The sequence below is a fragment of the Mastacembelus armatus genome, chromosome 4 (assembly GCF_900324485.2).
Source record: "Mastacembelus armatus chromosome 4, fMasArm1.2, whole genome shotgun sequence".
Taxonomy (NCBI): Eukaryota; Metazoa; Chordata; class Actinopteri; order Synbranchiformes; family Mastacembelidae; genus Mastacembelus; species Mastacembelus armatus.
Window position 1 is genome coordinate 2,680,608 of NC_046636.1, and position 27,656 is coordinate 2,708,263.

General features: G+C 40.3%; 1 protein-coding gene across 4 annotated transcripts; it reads right to left on the reverse strand.

Annotated features, from left to right (window-relative positions):
- Positions 1 to 1,096: 1,096 nt before the first annotated feature.
- mylk4b (myosin light chain kinase family, member 4b) lies at positions 1,097 to 27,105 on the reverse strand. 4 transcript variants are annotated; one of them, XM_026323646.2, is made up of 13 exons: positions 26,870 to 27,105; positions 20,967 to 21,216; positions 7,437 to 7,518; positions 6,596 to 7,016; positions 6,265 to 6,494; positions 5,809 to 5,914; positions 5,029 to 5,122; positions 4,502 to 4,611; positions 4,260 to 4,401; positions 3,808 to 3,878; positions 3,574 to 3,702; positions 3,260 to 3,491; positions 1,097 to 2,533 (listed from the first exon to the last, which is right to left on the reverse strand). In XM_026323646.2, exons 1-13 carry the CDS (start codon positions 26,932 to 26,934, stop codon positions 2,408 to 2,410), a joined length of 2,058 nt encoding a protein of 685 aa, XP_026179431.1. In that variant the 5' UTR covers positions 26,935 to 27,105; the 3' UTR covers positions 1,097 to 2,407. The 4 variants fall into 4 exon arrangements, with proteins under 4 accessions (XP_026179431.1, XP_026179430.1, XP_026179432.1 ...); XM_026323645.2 differs by lacking the exons at positions 20,967 to 21,216; positions 26,870 to 27,105 and adding exons at positions 2,634 to 2,682; positions 8,345 to 8,869; XM_026323647.2 differs by lacking the exons at positions 20,967 to 21,216; positions 26,870 to 27,105 and adding an exon at positions 17,779 to 18,173.
- Positions 27,106 to 27,656: the final 551 nt, after the last annotated feature.

Here is a 27,656-nt window from a genome sequence, read left to right on the forward strand (position 1 = left end):
TGTTATCTGTCATTTTGTACTGATTCAGTAATGAAAAGCTTTGGAAAAGAAGGAATAATGCAACATTTATGCTGTGGGCTGCACAAGTCATATCTTTAGAGATTTAACTTAGATGAGGTTGTGACTCAAACACAACGTCTTAAATAATTTACTTTAACTAAATAAACTTTGGAACAGGATTTCTTTTTCAAAAAGCTCTTCCCTTACATCAGAGTTTAGGTTTACACTCATAAATGACAATATTTTCATGGGCGTGAGAAGTTCCCCCTGTAGGACCGTTGATGAACACTTTTCATAGTATGTGTCATCATGAGAGTTTATGTGATGGCGTAAGCCCAATCGTCTACAGACGATTATCGGGTGTGTTTGTGGAAACGGTTGTGTTTCTCACCTGGTGGACGTGTCTGCTGATTCAACATAACAAATGATGATAGAAATGACGTCTCAAAGAGTTTCTACTTTCACCTACAAGATCAGTTATCTTGTCTTCTCACTCCGTGTCTGTCCCAGTCAGTCAAAAACTCCTCAGTGTGCACAAAGACATGTTTACTATTTCAGGTGAATGACACTGAAGGGGATGTACTGTGAAAATGTGCAGGTTTAACCTATGGAAAGTGAAATGATGATAACATCTCTTGTTGCTTCAACAGTGTCTCATCAGTCACTGCTTGTTAATTCAGAGACTCAAACACAACGTCTTAAATAATTTCTACCACTTCTTCATCTACAGTCCCCTGCCTTTAGTCAGATATTCTGCCCTCTAGTGGTGTCACTGAGCAATCGACCAGGTTTGAAGAGGTGGGTATCTGATTTTTAATGTGTAAATCCAAGTGCATGGATTATTAAAACATGCACATAAAACTGTAAACTGCACCGGTGTGAAATGAAAAACTTCTTGCTTTTGCAAATTTGTGTATGTAGTAAAGTATGCACTGTGAATTTTACTTTTCTGACATGTTTTTTCTTTTTGTCCGTTAATAAGCACAAATTTATACTTTTTTATTTTTCTGTGAGTCTTTGTGGCTTCTGTCGAAAGCTGATTTGAAAGTGTATGAAAATAATCATGAAACCGAAACATGAGTCATTTTCACAACAATTTTCAGTGAGGACACAAATTTTTACTTTACTTTCATAGATACAAACTCCAATACAAACTCAAAAGTATTTTACAGTGTGCTTTACTTTGTTATTTATATTCTACATTTACTTATTTATTACACAAATACATTTGAAAAAAGTCTTAACTATTAACAAGTATTTATAATCACAAAGCTTTTACATTTCCAAGTGGGGCAGACAACAACTGAGTGAAAAAAGGTATAAACTTTGAAAAAGAAAAACAGGGACAATAAAGCTAAAGCTGATGCCTTATTCTGCAGCTGCTGTCGTTTCTCCATCAAGTTTAATTGTGCATTTAAACATACAATACATGCACAAGTGAAATCATGTTTGTCTCCCCTGAAAAACCTCCCATCTTGAATAAAAGCTTTGCACTTCAAGTACAGTCTGGTCTTGAGCCAGTAAATAAATGAATGTAAGAATCCACTTCAGTCTTAAGCATAAAACACTCGTAGGTAGTATGCTGTTGTTACGCCTTCATGGAAGGTGAGGGGCTACTCCAAACTGCCGAAGCAACAGCAAGCTAGTGGCATGAATGCAAACAGAAGACGAGCCGGTCCAAAGGGATGATCTACCAGCAGCATGGCTGAAACGTGGCACAAGCTATGAAGTATTTAGACTTTTCAGGGGAATGAGGGTGTGAAGCAGTGTTGTGTTATATACATAATAAATTACTGAGGTGTGACTTCAACTCCAGACAAGTTCGAAATGTATTTTTACTTTACATTCAAGAAATGATGCATTTTTTTATAAGACTTGTAAATGAAAAATACGTCTGAATTCACATAATATATATTATAAATATAAGTATACAGCCAGTGTCTTGTTCAAAGGTGTTTGCTGATTCTTAAAGAAATAGGCCAAAAAGTGCAAAGCATGCAACTAACCAGGACATGTCAAACTGATTACTGTCTGTGCAGGAAAACAATATTTGTTTGATGCTAAACTGCAGATCTTGTGTTTGTCTTTTGCAGTGATTCGTGTGCAACTCTGGAAGTGAGAAGTAATACAGGCCTTAAGTCTCTAATATTTTAGAACCAATGTTACAATACAAGAACAATACTTTTTTCTTTTTTACGTTGGCAGCTGCAGCAAAAGACACTGTAGAGCTAGAGAGTCCTCCCTGATTCTGTCTGACGTGTGGTGCTCTACAGGACAGGAGCCACACTAACAGACAGTCTTCTTCTTCTTCTGTGCCTCAAAGGCAGCAGAGTAAAAGTCTTTTTTTCCTTCTGGCCTCACACTATTCAGGTCTGAACTATGAGCTGCAGAGCTACAGCACAGTGAGCTAACATGAAGATGCAGGGCAGAGAGTAGTTTTCCAGTAGCCGTACAGGGGACGGCAGCATTGGTCCAGAGTTGGGCTCCAGGGCCCTACGTTGTCAACAGGCATGCTGAGGGCATCACAGAGTTTCTAGAAGGAAAACACAGAAACAGCCACTTATTTAGTCACTTGTATTGACAATGCATGGTTTAGGCAGAGAGGTTGGCTAACAGGAAAAGATTGCTCTTACTTATCTAGCTCTCTGGAGGAGGAACATGTGTGGAGTGACACTTGTTTTTCTGCAGTGAGAGAGGAGCAAATGAATCAGTGCTGTATAAACAGAGTTTTCATCTCCACCCACTGGTCCAGTGTTGTTTCATATTAGTATTGTAAGTGCACTTTCAAAATAAAGTGTATCAGAAGTGTTTAATTCTGTCTTAGTGAGATAAATATCAGATGAATATTAAAATTGCATGACAGAAATATTCTCAAGGACCTTATTTCTAACTTTTAGTTATTTTAATTTCTCATGTGTCTCATGAGCCCAATGCAACACACGTGTCACAAACATCAACACTTTTAAAATTATGTCAAATTATGTCATGTCATTATGTCAAATTCACACACACTGTCACATGACTCTGCTCACTAGATGTCACTTAGGGACATCATGTGGTAATCTCGAGGATGAAGCAGTATAGGAAAGTTTCCATTACATTTAAAGGGTTTGTGAAACCTGTGTTTAAGTGAGCATTTAAAAGTGAAGCTCCACAGAAATTAGAGCTCTGCTAAGCCAGTCGTTATGTGTTGCATGGTGTTATGGCTTTTGCTGTGCACAGAAACATGTTGCAGGGGACAGTGTTTACTTGGTTGTACCTTCTGATTTAACTGGTAGTGCAGACTCTGGTCTGACAGCCAGGGGTGTTTGAGGGACTCTGCAGCGCTCATCCTCCAGCTCTTGCTCTTCACCAGCAGGCGGGTGATGAAGTCCTTGGCCTCCTCGGAGATGTCTGCAAACTCCTCCTCCTCAAAGTTCCACTGACAGGACAAGATGTTGTTCAGCGTCTCGTTGTCATCGTCCCCCAGAAATGGAGACAAGCCACTGAGCCTGGACAGAGAGGAAACAGACATCAGAAATGCTTCTGTGTGTGGTTTTGATGTTGTTGCCTGAATCACCATCTAATACTTACAGCATGTACGTGATGACGCCAAGACTCCACATGTCTGTGGGGAATGACACAAACTCATAGTTGATGACTTCAGGAGCTAGAAATTCAGGCGTTCCAAAGTTGACCTTCAGCTTCTCTCTGGGTTTATACCTGGAGAAAGAGAACACCAGAACCAGAAGAGAAACATCTAAGAAAGTCCCTTCATGAAAGATGAACTGACAGAGCTGTTAAATGTGAACAGATGAAAGACTTTACCTCCTGGCCAGGCCAAAGTCAATGATTTTAATCTTGTTAGTAACTCTGCTGACACAAAGAATGTTCTCTGGCTGAAAAAGGAACAAAAGAGTCACATTAATGCTGCAGATAATGAAGCAAATACAATTAAGGTGAATTGCTGGCTTTGTTTTTTCCATGAGTTCCTTTTAGGGTGGAGACAAAGAAAGGTGTCATCCAGAATTAGATTTCTTCTGCTTCCTGGACACCTTGTAAGAGACTGCAGTGGAGAACCTACAGTAGTTTAATATTACTAAAAATGAGATCAAGCTGTAAATAATTAATAATGAATAAGGAAAATAACAATTCAGGCTAAGAAACAGAAAACTTAAAGATTTGGCTGGTGCATGCATAAAGAGTGCATGCTGGTGCATGACAGGAAAAGCAGAAAGAGACTCTAACAGTGGGAATGTGGAGATCTGAGGCAGGTTTACCTTAAGGTCCAAATGTAGAATATACATTTTATGCATGTACTGCAGCCCTTCAGTGATCTGACGTATAAACAGCACCGTGTCCAGCTCCGTCAGGTTGTAGTTTTCGTCAATGATGCGGTCAAACAGCTCCCCCCCCTCCACACTGTGGCACAAACAGCAGGTCACACACAATTACAGCCAGAAAAATCACTGTTTTTCCTGCTTTTCTAACAAACGAGAGCTTTGCAGATCTCCGCACTTACTATTCCATGACTAGGATGATGTCAGTGCGTGACTCAAAGGCGGCGTACAGCTGGATGAGGTTGGCGTGGTTTAGCTGGTTCATTACCTGAATCTCATTCCTCACCACCTCCTGAGAAACAGACACAACAGAAGGTGAATGGACCAGCCCCGAGCAAACCACAGAAGCTGACTACTGCATGAAGTGCTGTCAACACTGCTGTGGTTTTTGGTTTCTGATACTTTTAAACCAATTCACATGCTACAGTGTCAAATATATATTCAACATAGGTCAGCAAAGCACACACACACACACACACACACACACACACATATTTCCCCATGGTCCAGGCTGATGTATTTGGTGGGCTTTGGTTAATTTAACCATGAGGCAATGCTTGGACATCTGACCCAGACGACCACACCCTCTGAGCTGCTGAGCTGTGGCTATTTTTAAAATCTAATCCTTTATCATATGCAATAATAAAAGTAACCACCCAACATATGTTGTGTTTCATATTCAGCAGTCGCTGGCCAATTATTACTGTACCTTCTCTTTCTGGCTCCTGGCTCTGATGATCTTGGCAGCCAACATCAGACCAGAGGAGTTCTCTATGCACTTATGAACTTGTCCAAAACGTCCCCTAATGACATTAAAGCAGAAACACATGTAGAGGAGACAACAGAGGCAGAACAGAAGAAGAAGCACACTAAGAAGTGGAATTTGAATTTAGAAAATACTATTTATTCTAGTTCAGCAACAATTTAGAGTTTTGGTACAATAATTTAAGTCATTTGTAATTGCAGGTCCCAACCTCTCATTCTGTGCTGTTACTGGGACAAAACACACACTATCATTTTGAAATTGACTTTTGTTAACCATCCAATAGTTAATTAAAAAAACCTTTTCATTGATAATGAAAATAACTATTAGTTATTTCTTATTTCTATATATATCTTCATGATAAGCTCCTTAAGTCACACAGTAAGCAGGGATGTATATTGTGCTATTATGTCAGTGATTTTAAAAATGTGCTTGCGTGCTGAGGAGTAATCTCCCATTCGAGAGGCAGGATTTAGCAGAAGTCTGTTACATCAGAGAGGACCGCCATTTTGTGAGCACTCCCTGAGACTCACAATCATTTGCCCTTTGGGGGGTAATAAAAAGTTCCTGGAAAAAACTATTAGCTGTCCCATCACCCGGTGTGAAATCCTCTGTTATTTGATTTGAGATGACTGATGTGTGGATGTGTCTGTGCCTGCAAGTGAAACTAAAGCAAACTTTTGATACTTGTTATGAGAGCTGTTCTCTGGCTTCCTTGGCACTCACCCTCCCAGGACTTCATCCCTCTTGATAGTGTAGTAAGTAGCTATCTGGTGGGGTTTGGGCGTCACGATGCGGTGGTCAAAAGGTGCTAAGGGTGGAGGGCTTAAATCTGAAGAGATGATAGAGGAAACAAAATGAAGAGAAAGAAGGAGTTACTGCTGCTGATCATAGGAAGTGAAAGAGCGACTGAGCGAAAGGCCTCGGTCCCCAGAAACAAAGTGGATTAAAATAGCAGCATGCCAGTGTCTCATTATCTGCTCTGCCAGCTGTGCCGACTGATATGTTAGTCAGCACGCCTTCAAAAGGCATACTGACACTGGATCTGCTGCAACGTCTGCCGAACAAAAAGTCAAGGGTCAACAACTAACAACTAACATGAGGAACACAAAAGTTGATTCATGCCAAACAGAAACACTGACATCAGTTACTGTACATGTCTAAATGATCCACTTTGCTTACCAATAACAAATTCCTTCACTGCTGACTCTCCCTCCTTCCCTTCCTCTTCCACTTCAGTCTGTTCCTCATCAGATTTGGAGGCCTGTGGTTCTTCACCCTCCACCACGGATCCATCAGCATTTTCCACCTTATTTTCTTCCACTTTGCTTTTTTTGGGATCGTCCTTCACTGGTTCTTCTTCTGTGACGCGACGTTTGCTGCAGGCGGCCAGATCACTGACCTCCTCAGGGCTGTGCACACATTTATAAAATAAACAAACGAAAACCATCTCAGTTAGAATTAAATTAAAATAAAAACTCAGTCCAGCGACAAAGTCGGCCTGTGGAAGTACCTGTCGTGTGGCAAGAGGGAGGACTTGCAGGTGACAGCTGGGGCCATTTCTGCTTTTGACAACTCTTCTACCTTCCCTTTATTCTCTTCCCTCTCATCATCCTCCACTTCTTCACTTGGTTCTGTACTATCCTCTTCTGCTTCGTCCTCCTCTTCCTCTGAGTCTTCAAAGATATCACCTTCCTCTGTCTCCTCTTCCTCCTTACTTTCCTCATTCGTCTCCTCTGTCTGGGCAGCAGTGATGTGGGGTCCATCCAGGATCAGCTCTGTCGTCTCCTGTCTTCCTGCTCCTCCACCTCCACCTCCCGTGTCCTCCCCACTCTGGACTTCGGCCTCTGCATTTACATGGGAATGCTCAGTGTTCTGCCTGTTGAGCTTTTCCACTTGTTCCTGCAGCACAGGCTGATTCAGTGAGGACAGATCTGAAGAGACGAACAAAGCAGATGGCCATGAGGGATTATTCTCACTCTGGACAGTCTCTTGCTGCTGTATTAAAACATTTAAACTCTAGTGATCAATGTCTATATCGCGGCATGTACTTCTGCAATAGTTTTAACAATGCCAGAGTCTATGTCAGTGTCTCACCAACTACTGGACATCTTTATCTTTATCCTTTGACTTTTAATTAAGAGCCACCAGCAAATCTAAAATTCTCCAAATCTGTCCAAGTCTTAAGTTCATCAGTTCTTTACTGAGCAGTTTGACAGAATATACTGATGGTTGTGACCATATGCAGACTCAAGCTATCACACATACTGTATACACTCAGCACTCAGAACATATCAAGTTCACTTGATGGTGTTTTTTCATATTCGTCATCGAGGAACAAACCTGATGCCTACCTGATGTGTCCAGGGGCTTTCTCTTTTTCTGGGGCTTCGGGCCCTTCAGGCTCAGTTTGGCTTTTTCCTTGTCATCCTTTGCCTTGTTGTTAAAAAGAGGAATCAAAGATCAATGTTTATACAGTGTATGTTATGGTAAATATAAAATAATACTCTAGATCCAGAAGATGACACAAAGACAAGCGTCAAACACAATATGAATTCTCCTTTGCTTGCAGAAACATGGATGGAAAGTATTGGTTATGGAGCCAGGGGAATAGCTGGGCCTGTGTATATGTAGTCACACATGTTTTGTGCTTTGGATTTCCACAAAAACATAGGGATGTTCATTTGAAGCAGACGACATGCAGCACAACACAGTAACACCAGCTCATCTAATCAATCACCACAGTAATGACACCAGCTGCAGTCCAACCCACTGCTGATAAAGACTGATAAGAAAACCAGTCTGAATCTAATCATTTACACCTCAGAGACAACAGACAATCACTGCAGGATGGAAAACTACTTAACATTACAGGGGCCCACATGTGGAGACACAGGAGTACTTATAATATATTTACACTGAGGCATGAATGGGAGCTTTACATGCTAAGAGGGAATTCAGAAACCTGTTCGGAGCCATGAGAAGATAGACTGTATGTATTTTATCTACACAATCCTATTAATACTGTCACTGCACTGTCTCACTCTCCATCATGAGAATGTTATTTGCAACCTTGACTATCCGCCACAATGTTCACGATGCAGTTAGACTTCTCACTATGTTCCATCACAGCAGGCAGCAAAAGAGCCGCTATGGACACAGTGCATAGAGGGGGAGTTCCAAACAGAAAAGAACTGAACAGATGAGTTTCTGAGGCTGTTTTTGCTGCTTCTTGGAGGAAAACCCTGCCTGTATCGCTCACCTTTTTGTAAGACTTGTTTCCAGGCTGTTTGAACAGCAGCTCCACCAGCCTGGAGTTCTTCACTACCTCCCCAATGAAGGTGATGACCTGCTGGGTGCCCTCCACCAGCTTCTCCACCCCTTCCAACCTTCGTCCCTGACTCTCCATCCGCTCAGTAGCCCTCTCCACTGTCCCACACAGATCCCTGTACATCACCTCCACCCCTGACCCACGTCTCCCCTTATAGTCCTCTTCATGCGTAGAGGCCAGGTCCCGACCCATAACCCTGATGTCCTGGGACAGGCCATCCAGCCGGGTCAGGATGCTTTGCTGCATTTTGAGCAAATACTCCATCTGAGAGGTCAGGGAGTCCATTCGGCTCTCAACGCAGCGTAGGGCAGCATCATGAGGAGAGGAAGAAGAAGAAGAAGAAGCTTGCAATTTGTCTGATGCATTAAGAGAGAGCTTCCTTCCACCAGGCTTCTGACCATGAAGAGGATTTGGATCATACACTTTGGCTAAAGAGTTGACCAGGCTGGAGCTCATGACTGCTATACAGTAGTCCTCCACACAAACAACAAAAACCTTTCACCTGCTAATTAAGTCTGTTCATGCAGGCTGCAGGGAAATGACAACAAAATCCACATCACCAGACAACAGGCAGGCACAAGGTGAACAGAAGTGACGGGAGAACAGAGATCTCTCCTGAGGCTGCTGCACTGAGTTGAGTTTTAAGAATAGCAAATGGCTCCCCTCCAAATTAAAGCACAGCCCCCTGTGGACGTCAGGAACTCAGTGGCCAGTGATAAGGACTGAGGGCTCGGGTGTGCAGTCAGGGATTGACGGGGGTTAAGGCGAGATGCTGGTGAGGGTCGCTATTTGACATTTGAGATACTTTAAAGGCTCTTTAGACAGGTGTCAGAATCCCAGGAATCTGGGACTGAAATATGACTCCGAAAAACTAACACAAACAAATAAATCGTACAGAAACTCCAGTGATGTAAGATTTTGGCAGGTGAACTAATGAAATCTACTTTCCAAAACCTGGATTTCATTTCAGGTTCTGTATAGATATACTGTATGTGACTTACATTGTTCCAGAGAAGGAAGTGGGGTGACAAGTGCAAACACGTGTAATAAAGTGTAAGCCTTTGAACCTTAGACACAGGCATTATGGGTATTTGAGGCTGATAAGTCTTGTTTTTTATGATGAATATGAATATTGACACGAATTATTGCCAAAAAATCTTTTGCTTGTTTTAGGGATAATTATCTGTTTCATTCTTAATTATGATTCTACCAGTTCCTCCACAGTTTTATATTTTCTCAGCAGTTTACTCTTTTGTGAAGGATGTGAAGTACAGATATCTTTTTGTGTGAAGGAAAATTAGACAGTAGCTTGATGAGTGTTATAATTTATATTTTGTAAAGCAGTTGGGTAAAAGTTTGTGTCGTGCATGAATTTGAAAAGGTGGTGGTTTCTATTGGAGTTCACAGCTGGCAAAACAGCACCAAGGTTGCTGGTTAAACTTACTGTCCATGCAACTCGAGGAGCAAGAGGACAGAGAAAGAAAACTGAAAACAGGTGATGCTACTGACACCTAAGAACGGTTGATACAGGAGAAGAAGGGGATTGTGGGAGAGGAAACTTACTGCACATGTGTTGCAAAGAATTAAAGAGGACACACTGACACAGATATGCATGTTGATACTGATGCATAAGTTCATATTCATGTCCAGACACAAACGACTGACACTTACTGAGGGATACCGGCACCCTTCAGCGCTGGAAAAACCTGACCTCTACTCTGCTTGTCTTGACAGCTCTCCAGTTGTCTGTAGAATCATATCACCAGTGGCTATTTACTAACTAAGGTGAAATTGAAAGGGGACACTGCAAGTTCAGAGAACAGTATGATCTGTTTGTGGAAATACTGTACATGTTTCCTCAGAGAACGGACAAAGGAGATCACTGATGAAAAACAAGAAAGTGTTTGCAAACATGATTTGTAAATGTTGTCACTGCACTGAAACTATAGCTAGAATTTAAAGGTACATTCATATATAATTGGCATAAAAATATGCATTTAACAAAATAGAACCAAATGACAACCAAATTATTTTCAAGTATTGAAAGAATTTACAAATGTAGTTTTTGGTACTTCAAACACCACACCCCAAATGCTGCAGATCTCCACTGGAGCCATTTCAAAGCTCATTAAATCATAATAAAAGGACGACCTGAAGGAAAAAACTGGCACTACAGCTTTGTGTTTTGAGTGTAATGTCCCTTTTACTCCTCAGCAAACCTGCTGACAAACATCTTTCTTTCTCTGTGGTGTTTGGTTTTGGGAGGTCAGTGTGCAGTATGTTTATCAGTGCTTTATGTAAACAGCTGTCTGCTGTTGAAACAAGGCTAATGAAGCAGTAGAAGAAGAGCTGCCAAACCTATGAGCTGAAAGAAGCTGTTTTGTTTTGCTCTCACTGCCCTTAGGGCTATTTTTCTGACATTTCCATGGATGTAGCAGCAGCTGCTACTAGCAATACAGTTAATAATAGATGCATTAGAGGATATGCATCTTCATTTTTAATGTCTGCCTCATGCATTAATGAATTAATGGACTCACTGTTCTGCTGCTACTTATGCTACAACCACAACATTTTCTGTCTGAGAACTTGTGACAAATGGCTAAAAGCCTCGAATCAGATATTTGGTTAACTAAAAGAAACCAGCAAAAAAGATGCTACGTAGATAGAGTGTTGAAGAGATGATGAGGATGGTGGTGATTGATTGGTCTGAATTTGCTGTGAAGGGCAGTGGGAGGTTTAACTGTACCCTGCTGGACAATCTCTGAAATCCCCAGTCAGAAAAGGTTGCGATGTAAGATGAGAGCCAGTGTGGTACTGGAGCAGTCTGTAGGACCGAGACTGATGTAACCGAGCACATACGGAGTTGCTGAGCAGGAAGACACAGACGATACATAATGCTTATTCTTGTGCTACAGATTGTGTAGTAATCCAATATGTCTTTACAACAATGGCTTGAATGATGTGGATGCAAAAGCTTTAGCCCTGAGCCACAGTAATAGACTGTGTGACATGCAACAGGCTAACTGCTGCTGGCTGCTGAGTGCAGTTTAATTGTGCTTTGTCCTGGCAAACAAATGCTGAAATGTATTTAGCTTCTGCATTACATGTGCATTTTTGTGCATTTGAGACTTTCTTCATTTACTTCTCTGCAGGTTGTAGTTTTTTACTGCACTTAACGGACAAATGTTTGCAGAAATTCACCACCGTCTTAGCTTTTTTTTTTTTTTTCACAAACTACGAAATATTAAGAAGACATGCAGTCAGTGAAATCAGTGCATGGCATATATATATATCCATATCCAGCCCTAGGTCTGATCCATTTTAGGGTCTGTATACACAAACTCATGGCTCCAACAGACAGACTGTTGGGGTGGCAACAGCTCAGGGACTCTCTGCACAGCACAGCTCTCTGATCTCAGGCATGTCCTGGCGCCCATGAATCATACAGGGTTTCCCTGTCTAATTGCATCCCTGTCCTCAAAGGATTCACCGTTTGATCATTTGGACTCAACCCAACCAGCATTCAATTAACTGCAGGGGGTCCTTGTCAGCTTATAATGCCGGACATTCTTCAAGTTCGCTATGAGCAAGTTTTACTTGAAAGACCAACAGAGTTTTAACACTCAGTGGTAAAGTCAGGTGTGAGCGGTGATGCACGTGTGATGGATGACTGGAAAACAAATCACCAAATTGTGCATCTATGTCCTTCTCTCAATCAGAACATGTGCTCTGGTCATTTAAAAACACATTCACAGCCACATGTACATTTTTCTGACATAATGTTGGTGGAGACTAAACAAGTGACAGTTGCAGTGCAGTTTGGCTTTTCTTTTCACAATTCATTAACATCTAGAATTAAAAATAAAGTTCACTGATATTGATATTACCTAATGTATTGTTGTTAATGGTATCAGTGGTTATTCCTAGGTGTCTGGAACACTGCAATGGAAAAAAGGCCACACATTATCTCTGCAGCTCCACCTGCTCCTTTTCCATCTACTACTTGTGTCACCATGGGCTGATGACAGTCAGTACACTCACAGTTCAGCTGCTGTGATAACACTCAAATAACATTCAGACAACACACTACAAAAATTCCTTTCATGGAAAAGAATCCCACATGCATGACGTCAGCAAAGTGTGTGCATATATATGAATGTCTGTGCTAGAATTAGCCTATAATTGAGTTGCATAAGCTACACAAGTATGTGCACAAACTCCCAAATATACACATGCAAAACAACTTATCGTGAGTTTGCTACAAGCTGGATTCAGGATAAATGGTGATCACTGACCCCACTGACAGACTGTCCCAGTACACACACACACATCAGTGAAGTGACAAATATTCTGAAAGCAATGTCAGCAGCAGTCCACAGTGTATATGACGAAGGGTAAATTAGGACACGTTAGTTAAAAACATTCTAAACAATTAGCAGGTTAAATCTGGCATTTGCTTGTGTGGAAGATGCATTTCTATCTTTCTACCACTAGATGCCAGAGCTGGACCACAGACCTCTGACTCTAACCACAGAAGCTGCTAATGACTGCACAGGAATCTGAAAGTAACAGGATAACATTATTAGTCAGCAATTCAGTAGCTCTACTCTGTTTACCTTGAACCCTGATCTCCCACTCCTTCCACAAATCCAGATGATCGATATCTGCCATGTAAAATCTACTGTATTTGGTGAATGATAAACATGTTCTGCAGACAAAAACCACATTGAGTGCCTGCTGGAGCTGTTCATCTTTATTTCTCATGCTCTCTTTCACTCCCTCTACATTCGCTAAGCTTGAAAACACCAAGTATCATATTTTTGTTTTTGTTTAATACTGTTGACACTGGAAACAAGCAATACTGTCATGTTTAATACTTTGAAGTGGGCATTTCCAGCGGAAGTTAGATATTATGTCATGAATCACATTGTGTCTGTTTATATTATTATTTCTCAAGTGGAGCCTAATAGGTTTTTGTCTTCAGTAAGATTCACACATGGCATACACTACACCAAGCTATATCCAGAATACTGTACTGGGCTGACTCTGCCCCGATCAATTTACCGCTTCTCTGCAAACTCATTAATTTATCATAATAGGTCTGGATGTCTGAAACATTTTGATGAAAACTGTGCCAAATATAATTGAAATGTTGACTTTCAAAATAATTTTATACACTCAGTTGCCAGTTTAGTAGCCAAAACAAATGCAGTTTACCACACCAGCCATTCAGGAAATCCTTTTTTTATAAAGACAGTTTTATATTGAAACTGTTTTCAACTGTTTCATTCTAGTTACATGATCATGGTTGCATCTATAAAGACGTTTAAAGTTTCATTGAACTCAATGATTGTCCACATGCCTCTTCAGTGGAGGGCGGTAATGCACTGCAACTGGTTTATAAACCGCCATTAAACAACACAAGAAGAAGAAGTTGACGAAGACAGCAAAGCTAATGCTAACAAAGTTATCTTAGATTTAGCATACAGTTGTACACAACCACAGCCACAGCCATGCAGACTGGATTGTTTTTGCTGCTGATGTAGTATTTCACAAAGTAAGTTGTGCTGAACGTGTTTCTCTCTAGGTTACGTAGTTATTTTTAGCCCCCGCGCCATTTTTTCTGTTCGTTACCAACCGTTGACCGAAGCAGCTTCTGCCTTTGTTGGTGTTTTTCTAGTTTATTCATCAGGGGAAGTTTATTTCACTAAATTAGATGTTTTATGTTGGCGTTGACGTGTTTATTTGAAATTCTGGGCTGAGTGTAACAAACTTTATGAGACAAGTGGTGCTGCTAAGCTAGCTTGGCTACTAGCTTGGCTACTAGCTTAGCTAACGGTTTTACTTTAGCTGCAGAGCTTGTTTGCATTTCAAACAATAATGTTAGCAATAATAATAATAGTAATGTTAAACTAAAGTAAATTCATTGTCCTCTTTTTATTTCATATTTAAAAGTAATTTAATTTTATACCGTCCCTAATGGGATTTATTGGTGTCTAATGGAACCACATGGACTTTTAAATAGATTTGCAGTCTTTCTCCCATTAAAAAAAACTAAAAGTATTAGGATACCAATGCTTAGATGATCCAGAGGAGATCAATAAAAAAATAAATATGTCAGTAATCAGAGCAAAGCAAGTCATTTAGACATGTCACCTTTAGCTTTGGACCACTGGTGAGCCTTTTAATAGTGTGTGTGTTTAGTGATACATGTTTTATACATGGTTTTATATGTGTAGGTAACAGTTCAGTATTCTCTCTGAGCACATGGAGCCCACAGTCAGTAAATTTGACTTAAATTTGACTTGACTCTAAATCTAAATATAACTTCTTTTTTTTGATTGAGGGGAGACCAGAGGAAGCAGTAATAACCTTGACCACAAGATGATAAAACATTCTGGTTCTACCAGACCATTTGTGTTTTAGATCTATATCATACGACACAAACTTAACTCAGTGCTGTGGCTTGGGATTTTGTGTACTGTATGTGTGAGTTTGTTTATGTATGTAAGCCCTACCAGCACTATGTTGGTAATAAGTTATGCAAATATCTGAAAGTGGACACCAGCCGAGAGGCTAGAGAAGTCCAGGCAAAAGCAGCACATTCCTCCAGAGTCCCCATACCAACGAGAGAGAGAGGCAGAAACCAGGAGCCAGGAGAACTGAGGGTTTAAGTTCAGTTTGAACTCTTTTTGTAATCCATGTTGCCTAGTTGCAGTTTTGCTTTTATTGCCAAATTAAGTCAAATTAACAGGTACTGTATTAGATGTTTTGCTCAGTATCATGTACAGGAATAAACTGAACCACAAAAGTGTCTTTGTGTTGCAGAAAAGATGACTTATTTAACTTGTAAAACTGAACAGAGACTTTGTCATACATAAACTTCAGTCTGTTCATGAGCTCAAGCATCAATTATCTCTTTGCAAAAAAAAATTTCAATCTTCTTTTTGATTAAAAGCAAACTCTGTCTTTCAGACTAGGAGATAAAATGCCCCATTTATTCAGTGTCAGGTTTCAAACCCCACTTTCACAATGCAATACAATAAAATAAATAAAACCTCCCCTTTCTCAGTCTGACATGTTAAATAATTAATCCTTACCTTATGTCATATTAAAACATCCAACAGAATGTTCTTAACGTTAAGAGCTCTATTAAGACACACAAATAAAATAATAGCAATCAGTCCTGATTGCCTTTTTAGTTTGTTCATTACATGAAACCATCACTGTCTCTGTTCTCTCTCTCCTTTGTTTATGTGCTAATTTTGTCTGAGCTATGTGAGTCTGAGAACCTGAGGCAGGAGAAGCTCTTCTCAAATTAGTCAGGCTCACGTGCATTAACACAAGTTACAGTTTGCTATGTACAGCCCGAATACAAAATCATTTGCTTGTATATGTCCTTGAATGTGACACACATTGAATGTAACTCTTTTTTACTCTGTAGAAATTGGTCTTCAGAACAGTTTAAGGAAACTATTACATTTCTACAGCAGAGTAACTTCAGAAATTGCAAAATAATAATTATGGTAAATGTTGGGTATGTTGCATCAGGAGCACTGTCCATGTTGAAGCAAAACCAACACTGTAATTGATGCATTTATTACTGGAAAAACACACAGCAAAATACATATAACAGTATAGTTGTTACATTTTGTGCCTGAGCAGTGCAACTGTGAATTATCTACTTGCATAAAGATGAATTGTTGGTTTCAGGAGTACTGAGATGGCAGTAGTAAAACCATTATTCTCATTGGATAGACAATAACAACAGAGCAGTGAATAGAATTAAGATGAGCTTGGTCTGCTCTCATTGTCAGGAACCTGCAACAGTTCCAGGAGCATATGGCTCTTCTCTTCCTGTTTACAATTTTATTGACCGCATTGTTGATTTTTTTCTCTTTTCACAGAAATATATTTCCAGAATGCTGCAGGCTGACTTTTCAGGTTGACTTGAAGATAAAGACAAGTTCTCTCATTTTGACGGAGCATGCTCCTACAACAGGTTAGTGGTTATCGAAATAAGATTTACTGTATGGTGAGGAAACAAGTACAAGTCAGCCAACGAGCAGTGTTTCAGCACCTTGGACAGGTCTTATCTAAACAAGACTAACCTTTTCTGTACTTAGGTTTTAAAAATCTAACCTGCATGTTTTTGGACTGTGGGAGGAAGCTGGACTATCCGGAGAGAATCCACAAAGGCACAGAAAGAACATGCAAATGAGAACATGCGAACAAGATTCAAACATGAAGTGTTTTTGCTATGAGGTAACAGTGCTTCCCCGGAGATCAGACTAATCTATCATTTTATTACAATTTTATCCAACTTAAAATCTGTGCTGACACCCCCTTGATATATTTGGACTAAACTGTTTAGAAGAAAAGATTAGGATAGTTAAAATGACAATTTTAAATCAAACAGTAATTAGTCCTCAGTCAGCAGACAACATAAGTGAGAGTTATGAAAGTATTAAGCTGACACTGACAGGCTGTAACTACTGAAAAGCACCACAGCTCTCCCCCTTTATGAGGAGTAAATTACATTTACTTTGTGCTGGATTATCTTAACATGATAAACTGGTTTATAGTCGACACGGTATGCGTGGCATAGAGGTCACAGGCTCTTTGCTGTGGAGTGGTGGAGTTAAGTGCGGTTGGACAGAATATGCTTAGCGCTATTGGTGACAAAAGTGTGACGCATGGAAGATGACGTTAGCTTTTCCACTGATAGTCCTGTGCTCACACGCCAGACAGTGATGGATGAAATATGGAATCACTGGCTGAAGACCATTGTTGTTTCATTGTTGTGTCAAATGTCCCAACAGCAGAAATGTAACAGATGCCAGCAGCACTCCAGCTGAGTCATTTCACTGCCAAGATTACAGTAGATTTTTGGAAAACAATTGTGTACATGCAGAGCTGCTTAACCTGTAACCCTTTTACTTTATCCAGCGAAAGACCAGCAACCACTTCCCCCTGCAAAGACTCAAACTAAACCAGGCAACCCTCATAACAATAACTTATAACTGAGCTCAAATATAATAATTTTTAAAATAATTTTTAAAAAGGATTATGTTCTAAGCACCAGTGTTTGATTCAGTAAGTGCAATATTTCATGAAAAAATTGTGCAGATGTTCAAAATACCCATAGGTGGAAATATAATTGGTAACAATGTGGTAACATCCATTTAGTAATGATTGCTGCAGGCCTTCAGGGAATCCACAACCTGATAGTGGAGTACAGTAAACAAAAGTGTTGATTCCTTGAATTGCAATTTACATGATAGTTTTGCTATTCAATCAATCTGAAAATGGCTGTTCACATATAGCACAGGTACACAGATCCAAATCCTCTCTCGCTGTGTTACCTGTATGTCTGATGGTGTGGTCTTTCTCCTCTTCTTGACAGAGAATAATTTCCTCAGCTGTTGCCACAGGAAAGTGGCCACCAGCCACACACTCCCTATAATCCAAATATCTTTATCTCTTAAAAAGATCTCCATGATGGAAGCCGCTTTCCTTCTGTCCCTGTTTTCCACCTGTAGAGGCTGTCTGTCTTATCTCAGCCACTCTGCTGCCATTGGCAAAGCAGACTCAGACCATGCTCAGCAGGTTGTAGACATGGGACGACACAGCAGACGTCGATTATGAATAAGTTGGGTTTCTATGGCTATGCATTAATTGCATAATCTCTCGGTCACCACAGACTCAACAACAACAGGAGCTCTCTGCTGTCAAGATACCCGCCCACCCACCGACCCATTCACTCATCAACCAGCTTCCTCTCTGCCTCCCACCCTGAGACCTAAAAGGAGAGAACATGCCGTCTCTGAGACGAGAATGGGACAGGTGGTGTTGGGTTCAGGGTGTCGTTTCTGTTCACAGAATCAGACACCTACTGCTGCTTCTGGCATGTTAGTGAGGCCGCTGTGGTGTCCTTTTAACTATGGACACAGCACTTCGTGCATGCATGCATATTTTTAAGTAATTCTGTCAGGCAGTCACTCTGCCCCTGTGTACCTCTCATGCGTCACTGCAAATGCATACAATAGCAAACAAGCATAAAAGCATGCACGCTTGTAAGCAAACACCTGCAGCTGTGTGCTGCCAAGTTTATCTTTTCTCTGGCCACATGCTGCACAGGTGAATACTAAACACGTGCCGAAGTGGTTGACATTTTCACTGGATGACTGTGCACTGTTGTATGCACTCTTGTGCTGTCCCTAAATTGTAAAAAATATATAGCTGAACATAGTTAAATGCTTGGCTGCATGGAGGACTGTCTCTGACTGAGCAAATGTTGTCTCTCTGCATGGAGCAGATGATTTAAACAGGGTAGTGGAATGTGATTACTGCAGTCAGACAGATCAGATCCCACTCATGGTGTGCTAGACTTGTCTCTGTACAGTACGAACGATGCATTTCTTTAACAGGTTAAGAATTTTTTATGTTTGTGATGGTTTCCATCTATTCACACCCTCAAAATGAGCAGAAATGTATGCTTCTTTTTTGTTATAAAGAAATTAATATTAAAGATGATTGTTTTTTTTTATTTATGCATTGCTAAAAAAAATAATTAACATAACAGTTGGTTTTTAAATTTTCCATTATTTTAACAAATCAAACTTATTTGATTCTTTAAAAAAAAAATAGCAGGCTGTCTGTTTCCCCATAGATTCTTCAAAGTGCTCTTTATAATAACACTGTAAAGCAAGCTTGATATAACAAGCAGCAACAGATGGTCGTGGTGGCGGAGCATTTCGGGGGGCTGGCTCAAGGCTCACAGGAATTTCATAGGATCCCCTGGGAGGAAAATGTTCCCTAGTGGGAACCTGATGAGAAGTTCTGCACAGAGCAGGAGTGGGGTGGCAGTGCTTGCAATGAAGCTGGTGGTGTGTGGAATAGTTAGGAGTAACTGAGTAATAAAAAGTGAAAGCAGCAGGTGGGTTTAGGTAGAATAGAGAACACAAATGCTGAAGAGCAGAGAATAGCAGGACAAGTGGTGGAGCAAAGGTGCAAGGAGGTTGTTCACTGGGCACTATGATAGGCTGACAATCTTAAACCACAGAAGACATAACTGAAATGTGCTACTGAGCACAAGACAAGACAAAAAATGAATAAATTATGCACCTAGTCATAAAAATGCTCATTATGCATCAATACTTTCTGCAAATTGTGTTGGTGTGTAAAGTATGTACAGTATGAACTTCACAAATAGAAATAGTTGTTGGTTATGGTTAGTTTATATATAACTTTATAGGTTGTCACTACACTCCCCTTCAATTAGCACCAACAAAAAGCTAAACCTGCAGTACAGTCTGCACAAAACATGTGATTTTCAAAAATCTAACATTATTAAATAAAAGTACCGTAGGCTTAAATGTATGTGTCATCTTCGCACTGCTCAACAACTGTATTATGCACATGGGCTGTAGATGTAGTATCATGTGTTCTCATTCCACACCCTAATACATTGTTTAGTAGCAGCAGGTCATGTGGACCCCAGGTAGCTTGGGATGTACTGTTTTCACTGTGTATTTAATGTAAATGACATTCACTGTATGTGTACTAAAAGTGTTGCCTTTGGCTCCTTTGTGCTTGTGCTCCAAGTACTTACTGTACATTTACCAATAAAACCTCATCTTTAATAGTTTTAGATTACTTATATAAACTGAAATGTTTTCAGTTTCATTGTTCCTGCAGGTTCTGCACCGTGCATTGATTTTCTAAGCTGGACCAGGGCTGCCATCTTGTGGCACGCTTAAGCAAGTGCCAAACATTAATTTCAGTCTTTGGTCTATGTATGAGATGGAGACTTTAGGGCCTCCAAACAAGTAATAAAAAAACTGAACTTGTTGTATCTCACCTGTCAGGGCATGTTGTGTTTGCACACAGGTGTCGAGAACAGGAATACGTGTTTGCTGTGGGTTATGCGAGTTCCCCTGGTTCTTCCCCTCTTCACTGGTGACTGTGGTCGAGGCAGCATTGCCATCAGGGGGCACAATACTGTGACACGGTGTGTGTGGTCTGTCTCCCAATAATGCTTTTTTTTTTGGTAGTACTAAAATGGTTAACTTAACAGCTATTAATTAATTAATTAATTGAAATATATTTGACAATGAAAAGGGGAATTTACATGACATTTTTATTGCTGCTGAACATTTGTCAAAAGCATTTAATGTATTTTTCTATGTTTCTTTTTAAGTCAACTTTGCATTGGTATACCCTGGGCATTGGTCTGGTTTCACCCTACATAAAGTTTTGAGCTAGTATTTTAACAAAAGAGTAAGTTAAGGTTTTGTTTTTGAGTGGATCAACTTAAATATGACAGCGGGGTGGCAGAGTTACACAGACTAACGCAAAAGACTTTGTATGGCTTTTCTCAGATGTGCATGACTGAACATCTGAAGAAGAATGGTTAAAAGGAACAATGGAATAAATAAACTGTGTTTTCTATTCCCAGCAATCAAAGATTTATTCATCCAATCCCAGCTCTTAGGGTGAGTGTAAAGGTTGTGTGTGGACATGTGAGGAGAGTAAAGTTAGTGTGTGTTACCTGGTGTTTTCCTCGCACCATCTCCACCTGTTTGAGCTCCCAGAAGCAGCGCATAGCCTCCACCTTCACCAGGTGCTGGTAGAAGGCCAATCGGTCCAGACGGAGGCTGTTGCTGCGGTTACGGATCTCTTTCAGTCCCTCCATTTTCTCCACAACTGGGGACATGGGTATTGGTGGTGGTATCACTGAGGGTGTGGATTTTCCATTCTTCCCAGAAACTGAATTATTGCACAGAGTTTTCTTATCTGACCTGAAATTACAACAAACTTTCATTGTCCTTCATTCTTCAAATTATTACATTTACCATGAACAATGGATGAAATAAAAATGATTAAACAGATAAAAAATAGAAAAAATCATATTTCTTGACATTTACGATGCAAAGCAGTCAAAGTCTTGGAAATTGTGATGGACGTTTTCAAAACTATGACCTGATTATTCTGTGAATGCAAAACAGTTACAGACCAACTAAAGTCATTGGCCTTTTTTTTTATTAGAGTTAAAACTGAGTCAAAGTCAATAATTATGTAGTTCCTAAATTATAATTATTTGCTTTGATCTGCTGAAAATTTTGCAGACTGAACATTGCTTTCACTTGCCTTATGCAACCAGTGATTAAAGGGATTGCTTGTCTAATTTATTGCCCGACTCTAATCTACAGTGCTGAAATAGCAGCTCAGTCCACATGCTTTGATCCAACCCTCCAGTGAGCAGCAGCATCTCAGATCCAAATGGAATGACTGATGATGATGTGGAGAAATCCACCCTGACGCCTGTTGGCGACAGCTGGCTTTCTGCTGCACTCTACCTGTTGAGCCCCTTGGGGAGTCATGGAAGATCACTGGGGGATATTTATAACTCCAGAGTGTAAATATCCAGCCTTTGCTTGACAATTGCAGAGGCCAGAGAGTGGCTGTAGTTTCAGCATGATGCATGAGCCTCTGATACAGATTTTAAGCAGCAGCCAGGGCTCTTCTTCATCATCAGGGTAGGATTTCAACTCCAGTGAAGAAACCAGAAGAGTGGCCAGGGATGCACCTGTCACTGCTCCTTATGTTAGTCATTTTACATTTTTTGGTTTATTTCTAAATTGCAACCTGTAATAATTTATATTAATTAAAAGTTTACACGGTGTATGGCACGAGTTAGAAACTGATATGAATTATCACATTAATATTTCCAGTGTCTTAATTTTAAAAAAATAATTTTTTTTTAAATGTACGGATAGAATCATAAAATCTAGTATAAGTAAAATGCAATATATAATCAAGGGCAGCAACAGTAAAAAGTCAATAAATTTCACATGTTGCATTCAGCTGTTGACACAGTTACTTGTCGGACTAATCATAAACATGCAGCCCTGGTCAATCTGGTGCAAACACTTTGTCATTCTCGATAAAAGTTAGATAATTGGACACCTGTAACACTTCGCCACTGTTTGTACAAGTGCCTCTTCAAATCGTCAGCCATGAGGGGCCATGCTTTTTTGTGTTAGCCAGAACGATCAGCACATATTTTCTTTCTGCAAACATTGTCTCATTAAAACCGGTCTGACGTCTCTCCACAATGGTAAAAATCCTTAATGTCTGACATTTGTACAAATACACACATTTCAACTTTAATTTGTATTTGACATGCACTTTCTCCTGTATCACCTATTAAGGAGAAACCACTAATCACTGCTGCACAGATGATTCTTTAATACAGCCGGCCCTTTATGTGATCAAACAGCAAAACAAAAATAATCTTTTTAATATACCTTATGACTGGAGATTATAATTAAAAATGATGTCTTATTCCCAAAAGCTCCCAAGGGGAAAAATCCTAAAACGCCCAGGTGCCTGGGATGCACTGGGTGACATTCAAGTACATTTTATGGTTAACATGATTTCTTTTTCTAGTTGTCAGAGAAAATGATCAAATGCAGGTATTTTAGTGCTAATGCAATATTTTTACCTTTATATTTTACTCTAGCCCCCCTCTTCAGGATAAGCAGCATAGATAATGAATTGATGTTTTGCTAAATTTCCTGAAGAAAAAAGATGAGTACTTCTTCCACCTGTCACTGAGACAGCAATTGTTTGACCTGACCGATCACCCACCTGGTTTCTTTAAATTAGCTGGTTTGAAGAGCCTTTCAAGAACTTGCCTGCCAATTTTGACTGTGCCAGCTGGAGCTGACATGACTCACAGCCTTGGAGAGCCCAGATACCCTGATGAGAGGCTGGCTGACCCTGGGTTGTGCACTTTAAAGGGCTTTATTTTGGGTGCTCTGTAGAACAGGGTCAGGGTCAATGGGCACTGAATCACCAGAAATGGACAACCTCCATCAGTGAAAAACCATTAGGAGGCAGAAGCTGCCACAAAGCTTATTTCTAGACAGGCAGGAATTAAAGCTCAATCAGATGCTTTTCATTGTTGTCGATTTGACTCACTGCAGTTGTTGCTTTGGCCACCAGTTACATAAGGCTGTTGTGTATCTTCTATGACTGTTTTGTGCGTGCATTTGTGCTAGTAGTGAGCGTGTCCAAGCAATGCTGTCGTTTGTGTATGTTTACTTTGCTTGGCAGCCCTTGGTAATCCCCCTTCTATAAAACGACAGGGGGGTTCCTATGTGTCTCTCCAGCATAATCTTTCCATGTAACTGATAGGAAGAACTGTATGCGTTTCATGACTCTTGAAGTGGCAATGAATCATGAAGACGCTGAGGACTGTGTGTGCCCTCAGAGGGAGGACTGGCATAATTCAAAAATCCCCATGTGCCGTAAGAGCACAGCGATGAGAGGAAGCTTCACTCTTAAAACCAGTGATTGTAAAGTTGCCCAAAGGCATTAAATATCCCAAAATCTATTTATATTGCTTGTCTGTGGGTTCTCTGGGTTTAGGACTAGTAACTACTATATACACCACAAGTGAAACTATATACACCATAGGAGTTGATTATATAATAGAAGGAGACACAGTTAAGATTGTTAGGTGTTGTAAAATTAATTCTGTATGTTTAGGATTGTGGCCAAACACTGGATCAAAGACTATTCATAGCTATGGCTTTATTGTAACAGGCTAATTGTACAAGGTACAAGCTGGAGACAACATGGGGGTTATAAACAGAGAGACAGTGAAAGACAGAGGCAGCAGGTGACAATCCAACACTGCTCAGTGTCACTTCTCCTCAAGGGATTACAAGGACACAATATGGTACTGCAGTCATTAGTACATCAAAATTAGATGTGAATATATACAAGGAGTAACCAGGACCATAGGAGAAAAACTGGCTGAATTTGTAACCTGGTTCAAACACCACATCACCTAATCTAACTGGACAGTCACAGTGCTGTTTTAGAACAATAGCTGCCTTTATAATGTGGCAAGAAGTTGTGTATTTTTTAGCAGTTAGAGCAAAGAATTTTTGCAGGAATCGAAACCTAATTATTTACCTAATTATTAACCTATTCAAAGACAAAGGACCACTCACACATTCAAGAAATCAGTTGAATCGCTGTGCAAATATCTGTGTATGATGTCTTTAGCTTAGTTTCGCTCAAGGGACTTGGAAGTAGGGAAAAACATCTAACCCTGCAGCACCACAGCTGTGTCTTCTCTACTTTACACACGTCGAAATAGAAAAAACATGCTTATTTAATGAGCAATTACCTGTTACAGTTTCACTATGTATTTATTATCAACATATATTTGCAGTGTGATCTTTTTTCTCCACTCTTTCCTAATTCTGAAAAAACTCAAAGGATTCTGTTAGTACCTATATTGGTACCGTAAAAAGATTATAATGATTATTAGTCTTTAAGCTAAGCTAGGATAAACATATCCTGCAATGAACGCATAGAAGGGAAAAACTGTGTAAAACTTGCTAAGATGGCAAACAAGCATATTAATAAAAATTAAAAGAAATTGCCAGCTCTAACAACAGAATGTTTTTCTGGTGCCCATTTTCTTGTCAGTTTGTTTCTGAGTAGACTGAAATTTGATTATTTGTGGTTTTGTGTGTTATTTACAAAGCTAAATTAATCTTCACATTTGAAATGCTCAATAAATAATTTATTTTTATCTGACACAGGAGTTGGCTTCTCAGTATTTATCTGACCTGGTGTAGAATAACCAGCCAGACTTAAATTCTGACCACTGAGTCTGGCTGGCTGGTTTTCTCCAGTCAACATTGGACATAACACGGTCTGAAATGAAAATCTAGAAATTATCTCAGCTTCTGCTTTGTGTATCCGCTGCTAGGTAAACAGACTTTGCAGTCACTCTCAGCTAAGATAACATGAAGTGGTGGGGTGAGACACAGAGTCTGCTGCATGTGTGTTTGCACATGTGCACATGTGTGCTTGCATGTGTGCACGGATCCATGTATAGAGTACATACATACGGAAACAGCAACAAGCAGATTATGGGCCTTTTTTAAGTATCAAGGTAGGACAGAGTGTCTAGTCCCAGAAGGCCTGAGTAGGGGGTGCTGGAGTGCTATCTCTCCCAGGAGCCTCTCTTGTCCTGGTTGAGTAGTTGCATGGAAAAAGCCATCAAAGCCCATAAACCATAGGAATGTGGGGGAGGTGTCTCTGAGTGTGTGTGGGTGTATGGGATGAGACTAGAATAATACAGAACATAATCACTAGAACTAATTTGTCTATTGGCTTACTTCAAGCAAATACATAGCATGCATGCCGTATAGATAGACAGATATATAGATAAACCAGGTTCACATAAGGTTTTAAAAAGCAGAACTTCCTTGTGCAGAACTTTAAATCCCCTGTGCTGTAGTGCACACTCTTCCACCCAAAAAAAAAAAAAAGAGAAATGCTGAACATATTTGGCAATCCACACCCTTCTTCATTAGAGAGGTTACCCAAGTGTCTGCTGCCACTTTTCAAATTAATAGGCATCAAATTAGATATGTTGACAGTCTGACACCACAATATCAAGTGATCAACAGATTTTTCTCAGCATTCCTTCCTTTCCAGCCTGCCAGGTCACTGGAAAGGTTGCACTGGAGCCAAAGTCAAGTCGTGCTCTGCGTATCATCGCCGTTGCTCACTGGGGATATATAGGACCCTGAAGTTTTGTTTGAAGTGGGATATACAATGCAGACATACTGTATATGAGCACAGTAACTCCCTGCAGGATTCTCAGAAAGTACACAAAATCTGCACAATCATCTCATTAGTGTTGCACACAAACGCTGCACAGCATGCACAGATATACACCCAGCAGACATATTGTGTGGCTGCAGGCCCTCCAATCCTTCACTCTGACAACAGCTCAGCAACCGCGGCAGAAAAGTGTAACCGTAGAACTGCCGTCCAGTGCACTTTTCCATTTCGCCAAGAACAAAGCAGAGCCCTTATTTTTGTCCACAGCAGATAGAGTTGCATTCTGTTTTGCTCCAAAGTTCCATATGAATCAGCACTGGACCTAGTAACCTTTAAACTATTGATTGTTGTTTCAGTCCAGTGCACATAAATCTAAATGAAACAATCCTGAATAAATTTTAAATGAAATGCCAGGTTGTTTTGTTTTTTTTTGGCTTTTAAATTCAATATATTTGAAGTAAATGAAAAGTTTTTGGTCAAATCATATTTCAAACAAAGCCTGGTCAAAGAGTAAACGTGTGCTAAACAAATCAGAGTGTTGGGTAACTTGACAACTGGCACCTTGCATTGGATGTAAGTGATACCACAGGAAAGAGGTGTTAGAATTCAAAACATGGTCAACATGCAGGTTTAAGATTGTTTTGCATTTCTGAAGAATAACATATTTAATGTAGGCAGGTCAGAAATGTTTAACTGACCATTAGGGACAGAGTTGGAGGACTTGTGCTGTTTCTTATGAGACTGTTGTGCACTCAACCCTCAGTAGAGGTAAAGCGAGAACCCCAGAGAACTCACCCTTGGTAGCTGGGGACATTTGCAATCACCAAAATCTTCTTTTCCTTTCCTCCCATGTCTCTCATGGGTGTGATGGAGTCCGTCTCTCCAGGTTTCTTCTCTGTCTCCTCTGCCTTGTGTTTTCTGGATGCAGATTTCCTCCCTACACACACCAAGCAGCTGTGACAGATTGATCCAGTGTGACAGGCAAACAGTCAGAAAAAGCACCTTAATGGGAAGCGCTGCCTGCTTGTGACTGTCTGCACTGGGAGCCACAGACATGAAGGGATAAGCACCACAGGAAGGGTGGGGGAAAAGAGGGTGCAAGCTCAAGGGGGGGCCCAGGGACCACAAACAGGCACAGAGTGGAGGAAGTGTTCCAGAGAATGTGGCTTGTTATAATGGAACGAGTGGTATGCCAGAGTGCCATGTGTTTCTGGAAGAGGGGGGATGATAGACCGAGGGAGAGAGATAGAGCAGGGGGACAGGGGCCCGAGATGAATAAGGAGCAGATTAGGGTTTTAAAATATGTCTGCGTGTTTGTTGTTTACTTTTTGTTTAGCCTTTGCTTAACCAAGAGCACTATTGAGGGGCAGTTGTAAATTAACTTGGTTAATGAATTTATGAAGTCTTTAATTTCATTTAATTAGTTAATTCTGACACAGTTAAATTGAACTGAAACTTGTCTGTCAGACAGAGTTATGTTGTTTTAGAGCGGATGGATAGTACGAAAAAGAAGAGAAAACATCTGACTTCAACATAGAAAACTGCAGTTTGTTTCCTACTGACTGTTATTTGTTGTTTGTGT